This window comes from Halichoerus grypus, chromosome 2 (genome assembly GCF_964656455.1).
Source record: "Halichoerus grypus chromosome 2, mHalGry1.hap1.1, whole genome shotgun sequence".
Taxonomy (NCBI): domain Eukaryota; kingdom Metazoa; phylum Chordata; class Mammalia; order Carnivora; family Phocidae; genus Halichoerus; species Halichoerus grypus.
This window is the reverse complement of record NC_135713.1, coordinates 163,907,002-163,927,565: the sequence shown is the minus strand read 5'-3', so window position 1 is coordinate 163,927,565 and position 20,564 is coordinate 163,907,002. Positions and strand designations below refer to the sequence as shown.

At 57.0% G+C, this 20,564-nt stretch overlaps 1 protein-coding gene across 5 annotated transcripts in view; it reads left to right on the top strand.

Annotated features, from left to right (window-relative positions):
• The window catches only part of SGSM2 (small G protein signaling modulator 2), a 43,625-nt gene that overhangs the window by 11,081 nt on the left and 11,980 nt on the right, over nucleotides 1-20,564 (top strand). For 3 of the 5 annotated variants that reach the window (XM_036091103.2, XM_078068062.1, XM_036091102.2), the window contains exons 3-21: nucleotides 5,883-6,045; nucleotides 6,312-6,473; nucleotides 6,754-6,821; nucleotides 6,919-7,064; nucleotides 7,403-7,537; nucleotides 8,068-8,192; nucleotides 8,558-8,625; nucleotides 8,832-8,992; nucleotides 9,155-9,281; nucleotides 10,890-11,024; nucleotides 14,772-14,925; nucleotides 15,735-15,799; nucleotides 15,888-16,033; nucleotides 16,553-16,681; nucleotides 16,883-17,065; nucleotides 18,809-19,195; nucleotides 19,425-19,549; nucleotides 19,956-20,038; nucleotides 20,261-20,370. In XM_036091103.2, the coding sequence (XP_035946996.2) occupies nucleotides 5,883-6,045; nucleotides 6,312-6,473; nucleotides 6,754-6,821; nucleotides 6,919-7,064; nucleotides 7,403-7,537; nucleotides 8,068-8,192; nucleotides 8,558-8,625; nucleotides 8,832-8,992; nucleotides 9,155-9,281; nucleotides 10,890-11,024; nucleotides 14,772-14,925; nucleotides 15,735-15,799; nucleotides 15,888-16,033; nucleotides 16,553-16,681; nucleotides 16,883-17,065; nucleotides 18,809-19,195; nucleotides 19,425-19,549; nucleotides 19,956-20,038; nucleotides 20,261-20,370 (2,672 nt within the window). The remainder of the gene's footprint in view (nucleotides 1-5,882; nucleotides 6,046-6,311; nucleotides 6,474-6,753; nucleotides 6,822-6,918; nucleotides 7,065-7,402; nucleotides 7,538-8,067; nucleotides 8,193-8,557; nucleotides 8,626-8,831; nucleotides 8,993-9,154; nucleotides 9,282-10,889; nucleotides 11,025-14,771; nucleotides 14,926-15,734; nucleotides 15,800-15,887; nucleotides 16,034-16,552; nucleotides 16,682-16,882; nucleotides 17,066-18,808; nucleotides 19,196-19,424; nucleotides 19,550-19,955; nucleotides 20,039-20,260; nucleotides 20,371-20,564) is intronic. The other 2 variants (XM_036091104.2, XM_036091105.2) reach the window with 2 other exon arrangements.

The window sequence follows — 20,564 nt, the reverse complement described above, 5'->3', positions numbered from 1 at the left end:
CCTGGGTGGAAATAGCCAGCCAGGGAAATGGGGAGGACCGAGGTGGGGGATGCCTGCCCTCTCCCCTTTGCTCTTCCCACTTCATCTGCTACAGACAAAATATTGATTTCTCCCATTGGCAGTTGGAGGAAGTTCCGCCTTGAAAAAAAGGCTGCCCATCCCGCCCATTCCTTTACCTCCAGAGAGGCTGCTGCATCCAAACCATTCAGCTTTTAAAAATTCTGCTCTGGGGGCACCCGGCTAGCTCAGCCCGTGGAGCATGCGCCTCTTGATCTCGGGGTCGTGAGTTTGAGCCCCACGTTGAGCATAGGGACTACTTTTAAGGGGCGCCTGGGTGGCTCAGTCGGTTAAGCATCTGCCTTCAGCTCGGGGTCATGACCCTGGGGTCCTGGGATTGAGCCCCACATCCGGCTCCCTGCTCAGCGGGGAGTCTGCCCCTACCCCCTGCTCATGCGCACACTCTCTTTCTCAAATAAATAAAATATTTTTAATAATAATAAAAATTTAAAAAAATAAAAATTCTGCTCTAAGTAGTATCCTCAAAAACTCCAGGATCCAAACCAGCCACCTGTGGCTGACTGCTCCACCCCTCACTTTCCTCACTTGGATTCTCTATGGAAACTACAACCACCCAACTCCCCCGTTGCACAGATGGCAGCCAGCAGAGGTGGGCGAGCAGCCTGCTCTTCCCGTTACCATCCCTTCTTGGCTCAGAGCCTTGGGCTTAGTCTTCATGTCAGGCTGTGCTGACTCTGGATGCAGTGTCCCTGTGTCTCAACCAACTGGCCTAGTTCTCCGAAGGCCATTCAGTGGATCCCTCTATTAACAGGCCCCTTGGCTGCTGAGCACAATTTTAAAACATAGGTATATATGTGAGAGCCAGGGTTGTTGCTGAAGCTCCCTGGGCTGATGGAGGACCCTTCTCAACCACTGCTGCATGTCCTGGGCAGCCATCGTTTTAGTCCATTCTTATGGGCCCTGGAGATACCGCAGCTTGTCCCAGCCCACTGAATTTTCTCTGGTCCTTGCCTAGCGCAGATCACCTGTGGCTAAGCTAAGCAGAGCCCTGGTGCTCTTGTGGGGGTGGGGAACCAAGCCAGTTGGGAGGGATTGCTGAGGGAGCTGGTGAAGGACTGGGTGCCCATGGACAGACCCAGCCTTTCTGGGTTTTGTGATTTTTGATTCACCTCCAGGCTAGAGAAAGTTTCTAGCATCATCTCATAATAGAATCATGGTATCTGGGTTGGAATGGTCACCTGTTTATTATAATTATTATTCTGATTTGATAATATATTACCTGGTTCATAAATCAAAACTGTACAGAAGTTATACGGTGTAAAGTTTACTCCTTTACTTGGCTCCATTCACATCCCACTTTCCCTCTACTTACCCATTTCCACCCAGGTAACCGCTACCACTTTTGCTTCTTATGCATCCTTCCAGAATTTTTTATCCTAGTAAAAGAAATTATATTCTTTGTTTCCCCCATACACACCCTTTTTGTAATGAAAAGGTATGCAATCACACTGCCCTGCATCTTGCTTTAGGAAACTTTTCATTGTTAGTTCCTAGAAAGCATCTTCCCTCGTTTTCAGAGCTGTATAATAATCTGTTGTGTGAATACACCATATTTACTTAACCTGTCCCCACTGATGAACATGAGGATAGTTTCCAGTCTCTTGCAGGTATATCTGTGGACTAGGTTCTCAGAAGAGGGGCTACCAGGTCAGAGGTTATCTGCACTACTGATGGATAGTGCCACACTGTCTTCCCAGGAGTGGTGCATGGTGCCAGTCAGCTGTCCCCACAGCGAGGTCTGAGAAGATCTAGTAACTTCCCGGGTCCCTTCTATCTCTGTCTACCAGTGTCTCCTCTATTCTAAACTGGACTCCTTGGAATGGTTAAATCAGTGTGTAGGATTTGTGGGAAGGGGCCCTAGAGGCTTCTGTTAGCACTTGTGGTCTCCAGCCCATTTAGCATTTGTTAAGCCCCGTAACTTAATAGACCTTATTGGAACATCAGAGTTGGTGAGGGAAAGTTCCAGGGCTGGTCTCGGCCTATCAGTGCAAGCTTTTCTCTGGGAAGATGGTGCCAGGGCTTTTGGGAGAGATGTCCACAGCAAGGTTCTTGTAGTTCCCTGAGCCTTCTTGTCAGGGGGATGGGATGACAGAGTAGAGAGGGTACCATGGGCTCATCTGGCACCATAGCTCCGAAGTTCTACTGGAAGACCAAGGTGAGGGGTGAGAGGGTTGTGCTTACTGAACCATGTCTGTTTTTCTGTTTTGTTTCTCTTTATTCACCCAGACCTTTCCAGTACAACCAATGACCAATAATAGTGTTGATTTGTATTAATTAGTACACATTTGTCCCACATGAAATGAGCTAGATATCAGGGATGTCTCACCCCTCTTCTGGTGGATCTAGGGTTGCTGTGGGTGGTACCGGGACCTAGTGGAACAGGGGTTCCTGAGCCTTCACTTAGAAGGAGGATGGGTGGGGCGCCTGGGTGGCTCAGTCGGTTAAGCGTCTGCCTTCGGCTCAGGTCATGATCCCAGGGTCCTGGGATCGAGTCCCGCATTGGGCTCTTTGCTCAGCAGGGAGCCTGCTTCTCCCTCTGCCCCTCCCCCTGCTTGTGCTCTTCCTCTCTCTCTCTCTCTCTCTCTCTCTCTGTCTCTGACAAATAAATAAATAAAATCTTTAAAAAAAAAAACAGAAGGAGGATGGGATGGGTTGACTTGGTGCTTAAGCCATGATGACCATCTCCTGCCACAGCCCTCTACCCTGGGGAGGGGTCATGGTGGCAGTCTGGGGCAGAAAGCGGAATAAGGTGCTGGAGTTCTGCTTGGTGCTCTGGTTCGGTCAGGAAAGGCGAGGCATGGGCCTCTGGATGGTTTCTCCTGGGAAGGGGTGCTTGACAGTCTGTGAGAGGCCCTCCCTGGGGAGCAAGGGCAGCGAGAGAATTGGACCTCATTGCTGATGGCGCTGCAACTGAGTTCTGAGTGGTGTTCACTGTACATTGTGGGGCAGGGAGAGTCTTTATACTTGCACCTCTGAGTTTTGACCAGTGTAACTGTCTGTGGTTCAGCTCAACCGAAAAGTCTTAGAGCAAGGATTCTAAAGCTTTTGGGGATCAAGTACCCCTTTTAGAAGCTAAAAATCATAGATACTTTATCCAGAAAAACACTCAGGTAAGCATGCTGGAGCACACCAATGATTTTCCTCTTAGGATAGTAGTTCTCAATTATTATTAGTGTTATTGTTATTACTATTTTCTCTACATGCTGCACGCAATATTTTTCATTGCATGTGCTGACTTTTGGAGGACTGAGGGGCAGACAGCCCTGTGGGAATGGGGAAGGACAAGTATAGTTTGAACAGTCACTGGCCAAGGAGCCCTTGGAACTGGGTTAAGAATACCTGGCATAGAGAGTCGTTTACGTTGCTTGGAAGGTAAAGATTTCTCCTTCCTCAGACATTGCCTGGCACCTTGCCTACATTTCACAGAAGGAACTTAGGGGCTATGGGGTGAGCAGGAGGGTACTGGGCATGATGCTTGGGCTTCTCTCGATATTCTCTACTTGCTGTAATTGCTGAGGGATGCCTCTGCTCACCCCAGAGAACCCTAATGCCTGTGCTCATAGGCTGCCTGAGAGTGTGGGGGAGGCCAGGCGGGATGGGAGCGCTACTACCCACCATTCCCAGGCTCCCCAGCCTGGCTGCATTTGCAATCTCCTGGGGAAGGTGGGAAGGCTAATGGCTCATTATGCCAGCAATTAGTCACATCACTGAGGCACATGATTCCCTCCAGGACTGGTGCCACCTCCTGCCACTCTGGCTGTGTTCAGTGCTGCTTCTCTCCCACTCTGAACGGGGAGTGCAATCCCAGGAAATGGCCACCACTTTCCTACAGGTGCTGCAACCCCAGGACCAAGTGACTGGGACTCACTCACCTGTACATCACAGGGCCACCCAGGACCTCCAGGGACCAAGGGGACAGTCATGGAGTGGAGTATGTGGACACAAGTAGAGATTCCCCCACATGCACCATAGACACATGATACGTGTAGGTATATCTGTATACACTTGTGCACATACATGTGTGAACATGCTGTGAGGGAAAGGCTGGGCCTTATAAAATAAAGTCCTCTGAGGCCTGAGCAGGGAGGAGCCCAGCAGGAAGCTCCTAGAAGAGGGAGGGTCCTGCCTTGTTTCCCCTCCCTTGGGATGCTCTTACCTGGTCCAGCATCCAGGTCAGTCCCCGGGATTCTTTCCAACTTCTTAACTTCAGTACCAGAGAGGGCCAGACAAAACTCTTTTTTTTAAAGGTTTTATTTATTTATTTGACAGAGACACAGCGAGAGCAGGAACACAAGCAGGGGGAGTGGGAGAGAGAGAAGCAGGCTTCCCGTGGAGCAGGGAGCCCGATGCGGGGCTCGATCCCAGGACCCTAGGATCATGACCTGAGCCGAAGGCAGACGCTCAACGACTGAGCCACCCAGGCACCCCCAGACAAAACTCCTAAGGACAGCAGTGACTGCCTGTCAGTTACTGAAAATGAGAACAAAAACCGGGTGAGAGCCTGGGAAAGTGGTTATTTCCTGAGGCCAGGCTTCATATTCTAACAACACTAGTCACAGTCAAGTTGATGGGGCCTTAGTTCCCGTCTTCCTGAGAGAGCAGCATCTCCACCCACCCCTGGGCAGCCTGTGGCCCCCCATCCTCTTCCTGCCAGGGAGAGGGCTTGCAAAAACGCAGCCCTTGCAGGTTAACTGTGGAACAGGATCTCGCCCAAAAGGGCTGAGGACTCGGGAACCAACAAGGACGGAGTGCTTTCTGGGAGCCAGACTCATGCACGGAGTTTACCCCGTTCGTCCCATGCAGCGTTTCATGCCAGTCCTGAGAAGTAGCGCCATTTCGTAGATGAAAACAGGCTCAGAGTGTTTTCCCCCACGTTTCCCAGGGTGGTGAGTGGCCGTGCTAAGCTCCAGACCCTGTTCTGACTCCCATCTCCGGCAGAGCACTGTTGTCAATCCGTATAGAAAGAGCACCTGTGACATGAGGGGAGCGCTCCTCCTCCCACCTGTGGGCCCCCCAACACACCTGGAGGAAGTGAAAGGGGCTGGGCCAGGGTTTGAGGTCCTGGGTCATGGTTCTGGCTCTGCCACTCCATGACTGTGATCAACTCCCTTCCCCTTTCTGGGCCTTTCCCTCATAATGGCCGAGCACCGCCCCCCATACATACTAATATTTTTAGACTCTACACATGCCTGGGGCAACTCCCCACCCTTTTCCCCCAAAGTCCTTCTTTCCTCCCTGCAGGATCCAGATGGAGAGTATAAGCCTAGCCCCTAAACACATGAATGAGTGAAAGGAAATCCTCCCAGCATGGGAAATAGAAACCTCTCTCGGCTGCAGGGCTCATCAGTAATTCAGGAGCCACTATTGGGTCTGATCTCTGTAGTGGCCTCATCCATATTTCACCTCCTTCCCATAGCCCTGTTCCTTAGCAACCACATCATCCATGCTTTCCGGGAGGGCTGCTGGGCCGTGTGCTCCCTGCATCGCCTGTCCTGTCGGTGCTGTCCATGCTTGCCCTCGTGGGCGGGGCGAGGAGCCACTGGAACTGGCAGCTTTGGTCCTCACAGCGCCGGGGCAGTGCTGCACACAGGAGGCATGTGCCCACCAGGCGAGGGATGGTATGGCATGTCAGCCCCTGCAGGTCCTCCCTGGCCTGCCTCTGACGGAAACCTCTCCCCCTCCTCCCAGCCTGGGTCAGGGCCTGCCCTGACCCTGCTGTGCTCTCCATAGGTGTGCGGAAGAGGAGTGTTTCTCCCTTTCCCCCTCGTGCCCAGGCTCAGGTGCTGGTTTTCTTTGTGGCTCAGGTGCAGTGGAGGCTTGTCTCCTACATCAGCTGAGACGCCGTGCTGCAGGCTTCCTGCGCAGTGACAAGATGGCGGCCCTGTTCACCAAGGTGGGGAAGACGTGCCCAGTGGCTGGGGAGATATGCCACAAGGTACAGGGGCTACAGCAACAAGTAGAGGGCAGGTGAGTCCTGGGCCAGCTCCTGCTCTTTGCACTTGTCATTTGCTCCCTCCCAGGTTGGCTTCCTGGGCTCATTTCTTGCAGGGTCCCTTGGGTGAGAGACCAGCCTAAGGGTGGGGGGTTGGCTCCTTTTGGACACAAGGCCCCACTTCAACCCTCATCTTAGTCAGTCCTCTGGGTTCTTGTGGCACCAAACTCTGCTCCTAACACCACCTATCTGGGGCTTACTCCCAGGCCCTCCACTCCTGAAGCCCACCCTCTCTTTGCAGGAAACCCTTAGCAGGCAACCAGGATGCCCTGCGGAGACAGGGCTCTGCCAGCGGGAAGGGCCCAGCTCTCAGCCTACAGGCCTTAAAGCACATATGGGTGCGCACAGCGCTCATCGAGAAAGTGTTGGACAGGGTCATGCAGTACCTGGTGGAGAACTGCAGGTGACTGCCCCATCCCCCAAGCAGCCCCTCCCTGGGGCTCACCTCCTGAGCAGTCCTTCAGCCCTCCCCCTCAGCATGCATGATTGTCCCCAACAGTGTATAGGCATGCCCGTCTTCCCTTCTAGCACCCGGAAAGCATAGACCACACAGGGCACCCCCCAAAGCTCAGTCCTTGTGGACTCATTTCTTCTTAGTGACTCACATGAAAGGGTCTTTGTGGGGATGTCCGTACTTGGTGGGCTTGATTGCCCTGGAATGAGTCTGTCTCTCCCCCTGGCAGCAAGTACTACGAGAAGGAGGCTTTACTGGCAGATCCTGTGTTTGGCCCCATCTTGGCCTCTCTTCTAGGTGAGCTGAGAGCAGAGAGGCCTGTGCTGGGCCAGTGGGGGCTGAGGGGCAGGTGCTGAGGGGGCACCATCTGAGCTAACTGTCCCTGTCTTCACAGTGGGACCCTGTGCCTTGGAGTACACCAAGCTCAAGACAGCTGATCACTACTGGACTGACCCCTCTGCTGATGAGCTGGTCCAGAGGCACCGTATCCGGGGTCCCCCCAGTCGCCAGGACTCCCCTGCAAAGCGCCCAGCCCTAGGAGTAGGTATCCCTCTCCCCACCCCTTATACTTATCCAGGCTATGCCCATGGGCCTGTAGGGAAGGGCAGCTTGGCCTCCATGTTCCTTGCAGACACAGGCTGGACCTTAGAGATGCACCAAGGTCGTGGCTACCTCAGGAGAGCCATTTATCCCTGCTGGCACTTATATAAATGCCAGGAGCCCATCACTGGTCCATGGCTGGAGAGCAGAGGGCGGCCGAGAGCAGACCCCGGACAGAATGGACCCCTGGGTCAGGTAGAGAGGCTCTGCGTGGAGGCCTCAGGTTGTCTGAGGCGGATTTCGCAGGGCTGGGCACTGAGCTGTGCCTTTCTGCCCAGATTCGGAAGCGGCATTCGAGTGGCAGTGCGTCAGAAGACAGGCTGGCTGCCTGCGCCCGCGAGTATGTGGAGTCCCTGCACCAGAATTCAAGGACACGGCTGCTCTATGGCAAGAACAACGTGCTGGTGCAGCCGGTAAGCGAACTTAATGCCCACCCCCTCTCCCTCTTCTTAAAGGCCCAGGACTAGAACTTTCCCCTGACTGGAAAGTCCCCTTCCTCAGAGGCTTGACTAGAGAGAAGGGGGGAGAAGGGCCCTACCCCTCACTTCACAGTTTCACATGCCTCGTGCCCAGCCTTGAGTTGGCAGGAGCCAACTCAGTTAGTTAGCATCTGCCCTGCTGAGAACCAGGCTGTCCAAAGGTGGGAATGGCGAGCGGCAGGCAGGGTGAACACCTGGCTTGGGTACGCCTGGCCCAGGACATACCTGGCGTCCGGGAGGCTGACAGGACAGGGCCAGTAGCACCAGGCCAGCCGGGGAGAGGAGGTGCCCACATCTGCGTGTGGCTCATGTTCTCCCGTCCTTCCTCCTGGCCTCCACTCCAGGATCCTGTGACTACTAGCTCAGGCTCCCCAGCTCCCGTTGGGAGCTTATGTCTCATAGGCCTCTCCTGGGAGCCTCAGCACCTTGTCACCTCTGCCTTCTGCTGTGTCTCCTCCCCATAGAAGGAGGACATGGAGGCTGTCCCTGGCTACCTCTCCCTGCACCAGTCTGCAGAGAGCCTAACTCTGAAGTGGACCCCCAACCAGCTCATGAACGGGACTCTGGGGGACTCCGAGCTGGAGAAAAGGTGGGGGCTCGGGGACTCCAGGCAGGGGGGTGGACAGACTCCGCTTGCTCCAGGAGGCAGGACTCACTCCTTATCCCGATTCCAAGAATTGCAGGAATAGGCTGCCTGGAGAGATTCCCAAGCTCTCTAAGATCAAGCCAGGCCTGGGCATGAAGAGGTTTGCCCGAGCCAAGCTTTAGGCAGCTGAGACTGCCAGGCTCTGTGCCATGACAGCACGGGCCCAGACGGACATGGCTGGCTGAGGTCACTTCTCGGCCACAGTCCTCCTGTCTTCAGGGTCGTTTTACAGGTTTTGGCGGTGGGAAATGAAGAAAGCGGGATGACAGGCCTTGCAACACAGTGACATCGATCTGGTTCCTTTCCAGCGTTTACTGGGACTATGCCCTGGTTGTTCCCCTCAGTCAGATCGTCTGCATCCACTGCCACCAGCAAAGTGAGCCTCCCTTGTCCTGGGCACAGGGTTGAGGAGAGAGAGAGACTGCCCTCTCCTGGCCACATACTGTGCACGGCCCATTGGATGTCTTGTCCTCCTCCTGTCGTGCCCATGCACCCAGTTGGGAGGCCTGGCTGACTGGGCTGTGGTGATGACCAAGGGGTCTCAGGGAGGCCTAGCCTCACTCACCCGTGTACACCCCACAGAGAGCGGCGGCACGCTCGTGCTGGTGAGCCAGGATGGCATCCAGAGGCCACCGCTGCACTTCCCACAGGGAGGACACCTGCTGTCCTTTCTGTCCTGCCTGGAGAATGGGCTGCTGCCCCGAGGCCAGCTAGAGCCCCCACTCTGGACCCAGCAGGGGAAGGTACCTCAGGGCTTGGGACACTCTGAGTAAAGGGATGTGTGAGGGGGGTTCTCTGCTCACGTCCTTCCTTTCCCCACATGGAGTTCTTAGCGGCTGCCTTGGGTGGGACCTTGGATCAGACGCTGCCCTGCACAGGCCGACCACCCACCCTTCCCTCCGTAGGGGAAAGTGTTCCCCAAGCTACGGAAACGCAGCAGCATACGGACCGTAGATGTGGAGGAGATGGGCACCGGGCGGGCCACAGACTACGTGTTCCGGATCATTTACCCCGGCCACAGGCACGAGCACAGTGAGTGTCTCAAGCTTCATCCATGGAGGAAAGATGCTCAGGGAGGCAGGGGAGTGCAGTGTTAACCCAGGAGGCGTGGCAGGCAGGGTCCACTCACTGACCAGGCTAGGTGGAGAGGAGCGGTTCATTACTCAGCCTCTCACCAGACCTTCCCCTGTAGATCATCCCTCTGAGAAGCTGCCTCTCTTCTACCTAGCTGTCTTCCCCCACCTCGTCACCCCAAGATTCTTGGCTCAGCCAATATCGTACAGTATTCTCTTAGCCTTTCCAGCCCTGGCCCAAGAAAAAAAAATGTGGTGAGACTAGATAAAGAGAAGTTGGAGAACTCCATTCCTCCCTGGCCCACGGCCTGACCTCCACAAGGCAGCCTGGGTGCAGGGTCAGTGCTTCTTTTTGCATGGTGCAAATTGTTCACTGACTCCCCTAGAGCCAGAGCCCTCCTCGGACCAGCTACTGGTCAGAGGAGCTGTAGCTGGAGTAGGGGTACACCTGAAGAAGGTGAAACTTGGAGCTGGCCGGGGGACCTTGGGGACTGGGGGGTGCTGAGAGATGGCTTGGCTCTCATGGGTCCTGCCGCACCTGAACGCACACCTTTGGGTCCACGGGGCCTGTGGGTAGGTATCCGCCAACACCGGACTTCCCTTTCTGATGTGAGTGCCATTGCCCCTTATAGGTTTCTCAGGGCCAGAGTCCCCGGTCTTGGGGGTGAGGTCCGGGGATTTACCAGCGCGGAGCATTTATTGCCAACTGAACCACCTGCTCCCTAAATTTGCTAACTGGTGCCAGAAGTTGTCAGGGAGTTGTCTCTGTCCTAGCAGACGGACAACCGAGACGGCAAGCACACAGCCATAGCACAGATGGCCCCAGCAGGCCTGACGGGCCCAAGCCGCGGCGGTCCCCCTCCCAGAGGTGCCTAACTAGGAGCCGTGCCTTGTGTCAGAATGTGTTTGCAAAGCTGGCATTTAATCCTGGGCTGCTGCGCAGCTGAGATGACTCAGTCTCCACGTCCCCTCTTTAAGCCTTGGCATCTCCCAGTTCTGGTCACTTTGCTTCAAGGACTGCACCCCCAGAGGGCGAGCCAGGGCCCCGGGAGGTGGAACCTGGCGGAGTGACTGAGGCTCTGCTCAAGTGCAGCGCTGGGCAGACCTTGAGGAGGTTGGGGTTCACAGTCTGAGGAGGGGGGTTTGGGGTAACCTGCAGATTTGCTTCAGCCTGACTCTGATGTGAGCTGAAGACCGATCAGGATCCGTCTGCCAACAGTCGTGCCCTGCTTTGGCCAGGGCTAGGGAGCTCCTGAGCCGCCTGCCTGTCCCCACTGGTCCCTGTCTTTCACTCCCCTTACTCCCCCCGTCAGCTCTCCGTCTGCTGCTCTTCCTGGACAGGGCCTCCTCCAGGGGAGCTCTGGAGCTGCCTCTTCCCCTCACTCTCTTCCACACTCTCCCCCGTAAATCATCCAGACAGCTCTCGGTCCCCCCAGCCCGTTCTCAGTGCCCAGCAGGTTTGAGGCGACCCAGACCCTGGTCCCCTCCTTGTAAGGAGGGAGTCTGGTGCCTCCTGCCAGGACCAGGTCCTCATGCCTCTGCCTCTCTCGCTGTTCTCTTTGAGCAGTCACTATTAACTACCACCACCTAGCGGCCAGCCGCGCGGCCTCGGTGGACGATGATGAGGAAGAGGAGGATAAACTGCACGCGATGCTCTCAATGATCTGCTCGCGGAACCTCACAGCTCCCAATCCGATGAAAGGTTTTTATCCCTGCCCCGCCCCTGCCCCGCCCCATCCCCTGGCCCACCTGCCACCCACCGCAGGGGCTCGGACGGCAGTGTTGGCATTATGGGACTGGGGTGGTCCCCCATCAGGAGGCAGGTCAGGGAGGGCGGAAAGAGGCGCTGGCAAGAAGAGGGGATGGTACAGAGAGCAGGGGGCTCGGGGCTCCCCAGTGAGTCTGGAAGGGAGAGGGCTTCATGCCTGAGAGTGAGGATCCTCTGGTAGGAAGATGTGACTATCTGGTCGCCTCTGGGGAACCTCGAGTGTCTTTCCAAGCACTACACCCACTCCTGGGGGTCGTGCTGGCCAAGCTGCGGCATTGTCTCTTTCTTTCTCCCCTGCTGGCTGGGAAGACTGGCCTCCCGGCCCTGGACCTCTGACTTCTGACTTAACAGAAACAGGATAGAGGTTCAGGCCCCTCCCGGGCAGGGATGGGAGCTGGACAGCTCACACGAATGAGTCCTGTGGCTCAGGTGAGGTGTTGGAGCCACCATGGAAAGAGACCCAGGGCTGGGTTTACTCAGCAGGGCTGACGGCTCTAGCAGGTACTGCCTGGAGCATGAAATCTAGAAATAAATGTGCCGGAGGTCTAAAACAGGTGTTTCCCACCCTCGCAGACCTCAGAGTCCATGATTACAGAGGAGGTCCCTTCCCTGTAAATGACCCGGCACAGTGCCGAGTTCCTCCACATTGGTCCCTCTGTCCACCACCCATCCTTCTTAGCACAGAGATAGGTGGGTAGAGGAGGAGAACCCTACTCTTTATAGAGAGCGATCGGCCAGGGGACCTGAGAAGTCTAGGCCAGATGCTCAGGGAAAATTGGTTATGAAGGGGCTGGAGCCAGCTTTCTTGGAGCTTAAGGGAACTTCCCTGTCCCCACCCATTCCCATGCCACAGAATTAATTTCTTCTCCCCTTTTCCTGCCCCTACAGAGGGTATCTAAGAATATGTGACACTCCCCTTACGCTTCCACAAACTTCTGCCAAACAGCCCAGTTCCTTAGCCCAGCCACCAAATCAGCACTGAGGCCCCCGGCCCGCCCACTCCCTGGGAAGCCAAGTCTGTGGCCTAGCACGCAGCACACCCCCACCTCGTGCCTGCCCTTGTGCCTTGCCTCCCTCGTAGCCCTCCTGGCAGGACCCACAGGCCCCCTTGGGCGGGAGTCCAGGGGAGCCTCACTTCTGAATTTGTCTGCACACAGCCCGCTGTCTGACTCCTTGCAAACCTGGGCTCGGGACTGATGCTTATTTACAGGTTAAGGGACTTGGAGCAGTGTAGGAAGGCTGAGTCAGGAAGGACAGGGATCCCTTTCTTACCGCGTGAACTGGTATCAGGCTGGAGGCTGGGGGTCCCAACAGAGCCCCTGTCTTGGCAGACTTGGCACTAGGAAGCCCAACCCCGACTAGTCTTAGGGCCGAGGCCTCCAGGGTCAGAGAAGCCCCCGTGCCCATGGAGTCCAGAGGCCTCGGGGCTTGTCTGGGCTTCCACTCGGGGAACTCGGGAACCAGACCAACCCAATATACAGCCCCTGGGCCCCCAGTACTTGGGGAAAGGAGAGGAGACCTGAGAGGAGAATTGGCAGGTGGTTGGGGATTTGATGTGGGAGCCCCCACCTCCACCCCAGTCCATAATGACAACACTGTTGAGTCCGTTCTACTAGCCGTTGCTTTTCAGGCCTGCCACATGCTTGACTTGTGCATGTGAATCAAGTGGCGGGTGTCCAGACTCTCCTCTCCCTCCCCCCACCTCACCTCCTTTTCCTGCTACCTCCCCACAGAGCAGAGATGCTGTTCACTCTAATTCTGCTCCAGGCCAGGCACCTTTCACTCGGAGTCTTAGGGGCTGTGGGGTTCAACCACCCTGATCATTTTTGCTTCAAACTTTCCTCATGCTCAGAGGAGAGAGTCAGAGTCAAAGCTGGCCCAGCAGATCCCCCCCACTCCCCCCATGTCCAGCCTGCTGCCCCTCACCCAGTCACTCCAGAGCTCCAGCTGTCTGCACTGGGTTAATTCAGAGATGCAGTGTTCAATGCTGGCTGGCTCAGCTCCTTCCTGGAGAATTAAGGTGAAGAGCATTGACCCAGGAGTCTTGCCTCAGTTGGGCCCTACTTTCTGGGCGTGAGCTTGTTTCCCTATGTGCCCACCGTTTATCCTCTGCACCTGTCGTACCCCCTCCCCCCCTCCCCCCCCCGCCTGCCCGCCTGTTGCCTGCTGCCTGCCTGGCTGGGCCTGTTCCCAAACCCCCCTCCCATGACTGGCCTCTCTCCTGCCTGTTGCAGGGGCATGAGCTGGGCTCCTGCCCCACCCCACCTGCATTTGTCCCCTCCCTCTTCCCAGTTTTGGGCATGGCTTGCAACTCCTCACTCCCAGAGCCGCAGCCCCTCCACACCACGTATGTTCCCTTAATTTGCCTCCTGGTGGAGCTGAAGGGCCAGATACCTACAAAAACCCCAGCTGTGGGTCTGAGAAAGAGAGTCTCAGGCCAAGAAAGGGCATCCCCTGAGGGGACTGGAGGAGGCTCAGCTCAGCCCTCCCCACCAAGGCACATCCAGAGCTGGAGTCTGGCTCTGACAAAAACCGGGCCCAGGTCTGCTTCAGACTCCTAGCAGGCCAGGGCCCAGGCTATGATTCGTACGACAAAATGCTGTTTGAGAAAAGCCTCTTCTTCACACATACAGCTCTCATTCCTTCTTCTTCCCTCTTCTCTGCTCTCCCCTTCCCTCCTGGTGTCATCTCCTGGTCCTTACGCTTTCTGCCCTTACTTTGCTTCGTCTTTGTGACTCACTGGACCTGCCAGAGTCCCCTGTGGGCAGTGTCCTGCCCCACTTGGGTCCTAGGAACTCTCAAGGGTCTCGAGTTCTGACTCAGACCAGCTGGGCTGGCTGAGAAGGCTCCATCCACTGGTGGGGTAGATGTGTCGAGGAGGCATCTTCTGAGGCTGCAGCGGGCACCTCCTTCTGGGTGGGGGAGCGAGGTGCCCAGCACCGCCCCCACAGTGGCCTGACAGCACTGGGACTTTTGCCCTTCCTGCCAGCTCACCTGTGTGGTTGGAGGAGGCCACCATGCTAAATGCAGTCAGGCAGGGCGAGGATGGAGAACTCAGGAAGAACCCATGTGAGTTGGCAGCAAGGGCACCTGGGCTGGGTCGGGGAGCACTGCTCCTCCTTAACCTGTGACAGGGTCTAGAACCCTCAGAGGGGCAAGGTCTGGCGACTGGGACAAGTGGCTCTGGGATCCTCAGGAGCGTTGAACAGTGGAGACTCCTGATGTGGAGAGGTTCAAAGCATTGCAGCATCCCAGGCACCTTCCTGCCCATCTCAGAGTCTGTCCGGGAGGACCAGGCTGCACCATCGAGGGCCAAGCCAGCTGGCGGCGTTTTAGAGAGCTTAGGCTTTTGTTGTTCTCTTTCTTCCTCCTCCCTCTAGAAAAGCAAGTGCTCCTTCCATTGCTGATAGCAAGATGGAGAGAACAGACACAAGTATCCACAACTCAGTCCAAGTATTTTATCACACGCAGAGAGACTAGCTGGAGGGTGGGAAGTGTCAGGCAGCCTCTCTCTCCACCTTTTCCATCTCTGGGCTCTGGACCAGGCAGGCGCCACCTTGGTGGTTTGCTACCAGTGGGTGACTTCATGCTGCAGCTCTGGGCACAGAGGTGGGCATGCTACAGGTGCTTGTGGGGCGGAGGCCTGCCAGGCCCTGACCATGGCCCCCTTCCTGTCCTCAGATGCTGGTGACATGATCGAAATGCAGGGCTTTGGGCCCAGCCTGCCAGCCTGGCACCTGGAGTCCCTGTGCAGCCAGGGCTCCTCCTGCCTCTTCTGCTCTGCCCGCAGCTCCCCATATGCCAGCCCCAGCCGCTGCAGCTGTGTCCCCGACCGGTGAGTGGGCAGGGCCCGGAACACCAGCTCCCTGCGCCTGGGTCTGCCTGTGCGCATTCTGCCCTGAGGGGCTGTGGCACTTGTCTGACAGGGTGGCCTCAAGTTGGACAGACCTGGGTTCAATTTCCCTTCTGCTACCTATGTGACTTTGACAAGTTACTGAGTCTCTGTGAGCCTCTATGTTTCTGAGCCTCAGTTTCCTCATCTGTAAAATGGGAATAATACCACCTGCTTCCTAAGGTACTGGTGAGGACTAAATGAGGTGTGTGACTCAGTGAGCGCCCAGAGCTGTGCCCAGCACATAGTAGGTACTCAGTACGCGGGAGCTCTCCTTCCCAGTGTGGGCACGGACGCTGCCCTCAGGCTCTACATCTGAGGACACACCAGCTATCGGCATCTGCCACGTGCCAGGAATGGTGTATGAACGGCACTGGGGTGAGGGTCCTAGCCAGCGCCTGATGACAGGGCTGTTCTCTTTTACCTCTTAACTTCATTTTTGGCCTGCTACTCCTCGTGACCCTGAGATGGTTCTCTCCATTTTCACATGAGGAAACCAAGATTCACTAACATGAAGTGAGGTTAGTTGCCCAAAGTCCCTTGGGTGGTTGGGGGCCGGGTTAGGTCCCCAGCAGGTCTACTCAGGGTGACTGACAGACACAGGGAGCCCGCAGAGGTGCTGCGGGGCTGTGGATCCTGCTCACACCGCCCGAGCACCTTACCTGCCCCCAGGCCAGAATGTCCTTCTCTCTCAACCTCCTCCCACCAGAGGGGCCATAGCCCCTCCCCTCTGAGCCAGGTTATTTCCACAGGTTGCCCCTCAGGCTGCTGTGTGAGAGCATGAAGAGGCAGATTGTGTCCCGGGCCTTCTATGGCTGTGAGTGTAGGGTGGGGTGGGGCCGAGAGGGGTGGGAGCTGGGGGAGGTACCATTGTTATGGGTCCTGGCTCCCCCTGCCCCCCACAGGGCTGGCCTACTGCCGCCACCTGTCCACGGTGCGGACCCATCTGTCAGCACTGGTGCGTCACCACATCATCCCTCCTGCCCGGCCCCCGGGGGCTTCAGGGGGCCTCACCAAGGATGTGTGGAGCAAGTATCAGAAGGACGAAAAGGTGCACACTCTGGGGAGCCAGGGCCGGAGGCTGGGTCAAGGGGCTGGTGGGGTGCGGGGGAGCAGCAGCGAGTAAGGGGCAGCCTGCCCCCGGAGCAGCTCTCCTACACCAGATGGGCATTCAAGTAAAATGTCGTAGAGGTCGGGACTGATGGCCTTGGGGTGGCCCAGGTCATGGTAGAATCTCAGACAGCTGGGTCTGTGGGTTTCCATGGGAAGGGGGCTGGACTGGTTCTAGTGTGCGTCCACATTATTCTGAAACCTTGGGCAAATCTCTGCATCTCTCTGGGCTCCGTTGCCTATCCTGGAAGGGAAGGAGGTTGAACTGGATCTCATCTAGCTGTAACCTGGGGCACGGAGGCCGTGCCCATCCCAAAGCAGGGTTTGCCTGGGCTTCGGCGGAGTGACGGAATCATTGTCCCCAGCCCCAGCACTCCATGGGAGGGATGCAGATGGGGTCGCCCAGCTGGGCTGCGGTGACCGTGGGGGCTATATGGTCTTTACTTCCGGGGTCCCTCAGAACTACAAGGAGCTGGAGCTGCTACGGCAAGTTTACTATGGAGGCGTGGAGCATGAGATCCGTAAGGACGTCTGGCCCTTTCTGCTTGGCCACTACAAGTTTGGCATGAGCAAGAAAGAGATGGAGCAGGTAAGGGCACCCGTACTCCCATGGGGCAGGGAGCTGGGGAGCTGGGCTTAGGGACCCCAGGAAGGGGCCTCTGCAGCCCCGGCGCCGCCCCAGCCGGAAGGAAACTCGGCGGAGGAAGGCATTAGCAGGGCAGCCCCACTGTGCCCCCCCCGCTGGGCCCCGGGGTCCCCCACTCCATGGTCACGGTGTGCTCCGAGACAGGCGGACTCGGCAGTGGCAGCAAGGTACAAGCGGGTGCTGGCGGAGTGGAAGGCCTGCGAGGCGGTGGTGAGGCAGCGGGAGCGGGAGGCTCAGCCGGCCCCACTCACCAAGTTCTCCTCGGGCAGCAGCATCGATAGCCACGTGCAGCGCCTTGTCCACCGAGATTCCACCATCAGCAATGACGTGAGCCTGACGGGACCTGGGGGAGCCGGGGGCAGGGGCCACCAGCGTTTTATAGGAGTAAAGCGGAGTCCTGAGCAGCAGCCCGAACTCTAGTAGGAGTCACTGGGAGAATATGGCTTAATGTGTCTGTGTCTCATTTTCTTCTGCTGAGAAGCCCGATGATGGCCCCCCTGCCGCCCCTGTCTCTGAGTGTCGCAGGAATGAAATGAGATAGTACACTGTGTTCTGGTTTAATGGACAAGCAGGGAAAGAAGGATGTATCAGGATCTAGGGAGGCACTCCTTCCTACAGGGAGAGGTCTCTCAAGGCTAGAAACAGGCAGCCCAGGGTTGGAGTCCCAGGTCCATGGCCAGTAAGATGGGTGACTTCTTTTCTCTGGGCCCTGGTGTCCCTCTCAGCTCTGCTATCCTCTGACCGTGGAGGTTTCACCGAGAGCTGTTGGTCAGAGACCAGGACAGCACTCAGAGGGTCCCCGTCGGCGCCTACTGGCAGGATCTCCCTCCCACCGTGGTGTCCTCCCTCCCCACATGGAACTGATATGCTAGTTCAGAGCCTATGTAGTCCTTCTGGCATCACCCTGGCCTTTAGATGAACAGCGAGTCCCAGACCACGGCTGCGGGGCCAAACCAGAAACGATAAGAAGTTTCCGTTTTAAGGATATTCTTTTATTAACTTGTATGTTTTTTTCTTTAAAATTGTCTCTCTAGATAACGTCTATTCTTGTTACTTTACTAAATCCTTACACTAACAGAGAACTGAAGCTGGAACAAGACTTAAAGAAATATAACTACCAAGGGAATTCCTTGCGCTCCTTCCCACCTGCCTTGTTCTTACTCCCCTACTCGTGAACGTGCTCTCTCTCTCTGGCTTTGGGTTTTGTGCCGTCCTGAGTCCATACCAGCACCCCCGCTGCTTAGCCCACGAGCAGCAGTAGCTTTCCTTGCTGCCACCGACGTGAGGCTCGGTGCTGCTTACCTGATGCTAACCCAGCGCTTCATGCTTCTCGCCAAAGTGAAAACGGCTTTTAGCGTCCCTTTCCCTATGTAGTCCAAATAGAAAAACAGAACAATCTGCATGTGTCTCTTTTCTTTTCCCTAGGACTTGTCCACAGTGGCAGGCTGTTTTAAATCTAGAACAGGTTACCTTTCCCTTCTTACCCCCTTCCTGAGCTTGTGTGAAGCTCCTGTAACTGATTAGGCAATTGCTGGAGAAGTTTCCTGTCTTTCCTGCTAAACGGCCAGTACTGAACATAGGAAGAACTTGTTCTCCTCACACCTCCAGCCTGCCGCCCGCCGGGCTCCTTAGCAGCCTCACCAGGGCTCGTGGCGGCCTTCGGTCGTGCGCCACTCTCCTGCCCTGAGGCAGCCTTGTGACTTCGGGTGTTTGTAGAACTACACGTGGCTCATGTTGGCCATCCGGTGTCTGAGCCTCCGGTTGCCCTTCCCTGCGGCCGCCACGGGAATCCTGGAGTGCTTCCTGCTTTTTCTCTGGCCCCAGAGAGAGGCTGGGCTGGGGTGGGGGTGGGGGCCTGGATAGGGCTAAAGGTGGTGTTGTCCTGTTTGCCTGGAGCCTGATGGCTCTCCAGCTGTCTGCGTGGGTCAGAAGGGGAGGCTTGGCAAGCCGGTGGGGGCGCAGTGTGGAGGCCGTGACGCGGCCTGCTTCGGACCCCAGGAAGGAGACAGCAAGCCAAGGGAAGGGGCTGGAGGAGGGCTGTGAGCCCCACCATCTCTTCACCCCCACCAGGTATTTATCTCTGTGGATGACCTGGAGCCCCCAGAGCCCCCGGGCACTGAAGATTGCAGACCCGAGCCTGAGCAGGAGCTGGGAGCGGGGCCCCCGGGCACCGCTGTGGCGGGACGGCAGCAGTCCGTGGAGTTTGACTCCCCCGACTCGGGACTGCCATCCTCTCGAAATTACTCCGTGACCTCGGGCATCCAGTCAAGCATAGATGAGGGGCAGAGCATGGGCTTCGAGGAGGAGGATGGCAGTGGGGAGGAAGGCTCCAGCGGGCTGGTCCCAGCGGCCGGCGCTTTCTCTGAGCCCCGGGACGCCAGCCCGCACAAGGCCTCGCGGGCCAGCGAGCTGGAGGCAGGGGCCGAGCTGGTGGCCGTGTGCACTGCTGCCTACACCGTACGTGGACGTTCCCCGGGCACTGTCCAGCCCCAGAGGCCCTCCTGGCACCCCGAGGCTTGCGGACGGGGGCTGGTGGGTGGCAGGTGGGGGGGCGCCCTGACCATCCTGTAGGGGGCCCTGGGCCCGTCCCTCAGCATCCCCGGAGGGCTCTGTTCTCAGAGTCCCTTGGTTATATAGGCATCCCTGCCAGCCCCCACTCACTCCTGAGGGCCCCCCACTCTTTCAGATAGAATTACTGGATACTATGGCCTTAAATCTGCACCGCATAGACAAGGATGTGCAGCGCTGTGACCGCAATTACTGGTACTTCACGCCCCCCAACCTCGAGAGGCTCAGAGACATCATGTGCAGGTGCCACTCTGGGGCGGGGTTCAGGGCGGGAGGCAGGGGCCCTGCTGTGGGAACAGTTAGGTCCGGCAGGTGCCCTGCTCCTCTCCCTCGCACCGAATCCCACTTGGCGCTCTCTGCCTGGAACACCTTCCCTGCTGTGCCCCCCACCCCACCCCTCTTCCTTCTTCGAGGTCTGTCACATCGCAGCGTCAGCCAGACTCCTCCAGGAAGCCTAGCCGATTGCCCTCGCCCCAGCCGGTTCACCGTCTCTTCCCCTGAGGGCCTTGAGGACAGAGGTCATGGGCTGTTGACCACGGTCCTCCCAGTATTTCAGGGTCATGGAAAGGCTGACTTCTGGGTGGCAGGCTACTCTAGGGACGATCTCCCCAGGGATTCCCCCCGTAGTGACCGTGTACCGACATTTCAGCTACGTGTGGGAGCACCTGGACGTGGGTTATGTGCAGGGCATGTGCGACCTGCTGGCACCTCTCCTGGTCATCCTGGACAACGGTGAGGGACCGAGCCCGGGGGTGGGGGAGCGGGCAGTAGAGCGCATTCCCACAGTGCTGTTGGGATTGGGCTGACGCAAGCTGGAGAAAGGAAAAGAAGACCCCCACTAGGTCTGGAAGGGTGGGGGTGTAAGCCAGCCCTGTCCTCTGGGCACAGGACACCCCCGTGAAGTGAGGCCCTGGGGTCACCTGCCTTGCCAGCCTCACTCCCGTTTCCCCTCAGATCAGCTGGCCTACAGCTGTTTCAGCCACCTCATGAAGAGGATGAGCCAGAACTTCCCCAATGGGGGCGCCATGGACACCCACTTTGCCAACATGCGCTCCCTCATCCAGGTGAGGTCAGCAGCTGCCTGTGGGCTCGTGACCAGCACCACTGGGCTCATCCATCGCCCACAGGAGGCCAGGGAGTGTTCCAACAATGCCCTTTCCATATAAGCTTAGTGTCTTTCATTTGAGAACCATGTTTCAAAGTTACAGATCAAGAGGGAATGTCAGCATGTGAATACTGTGCTCATGAAAGTTCTGGT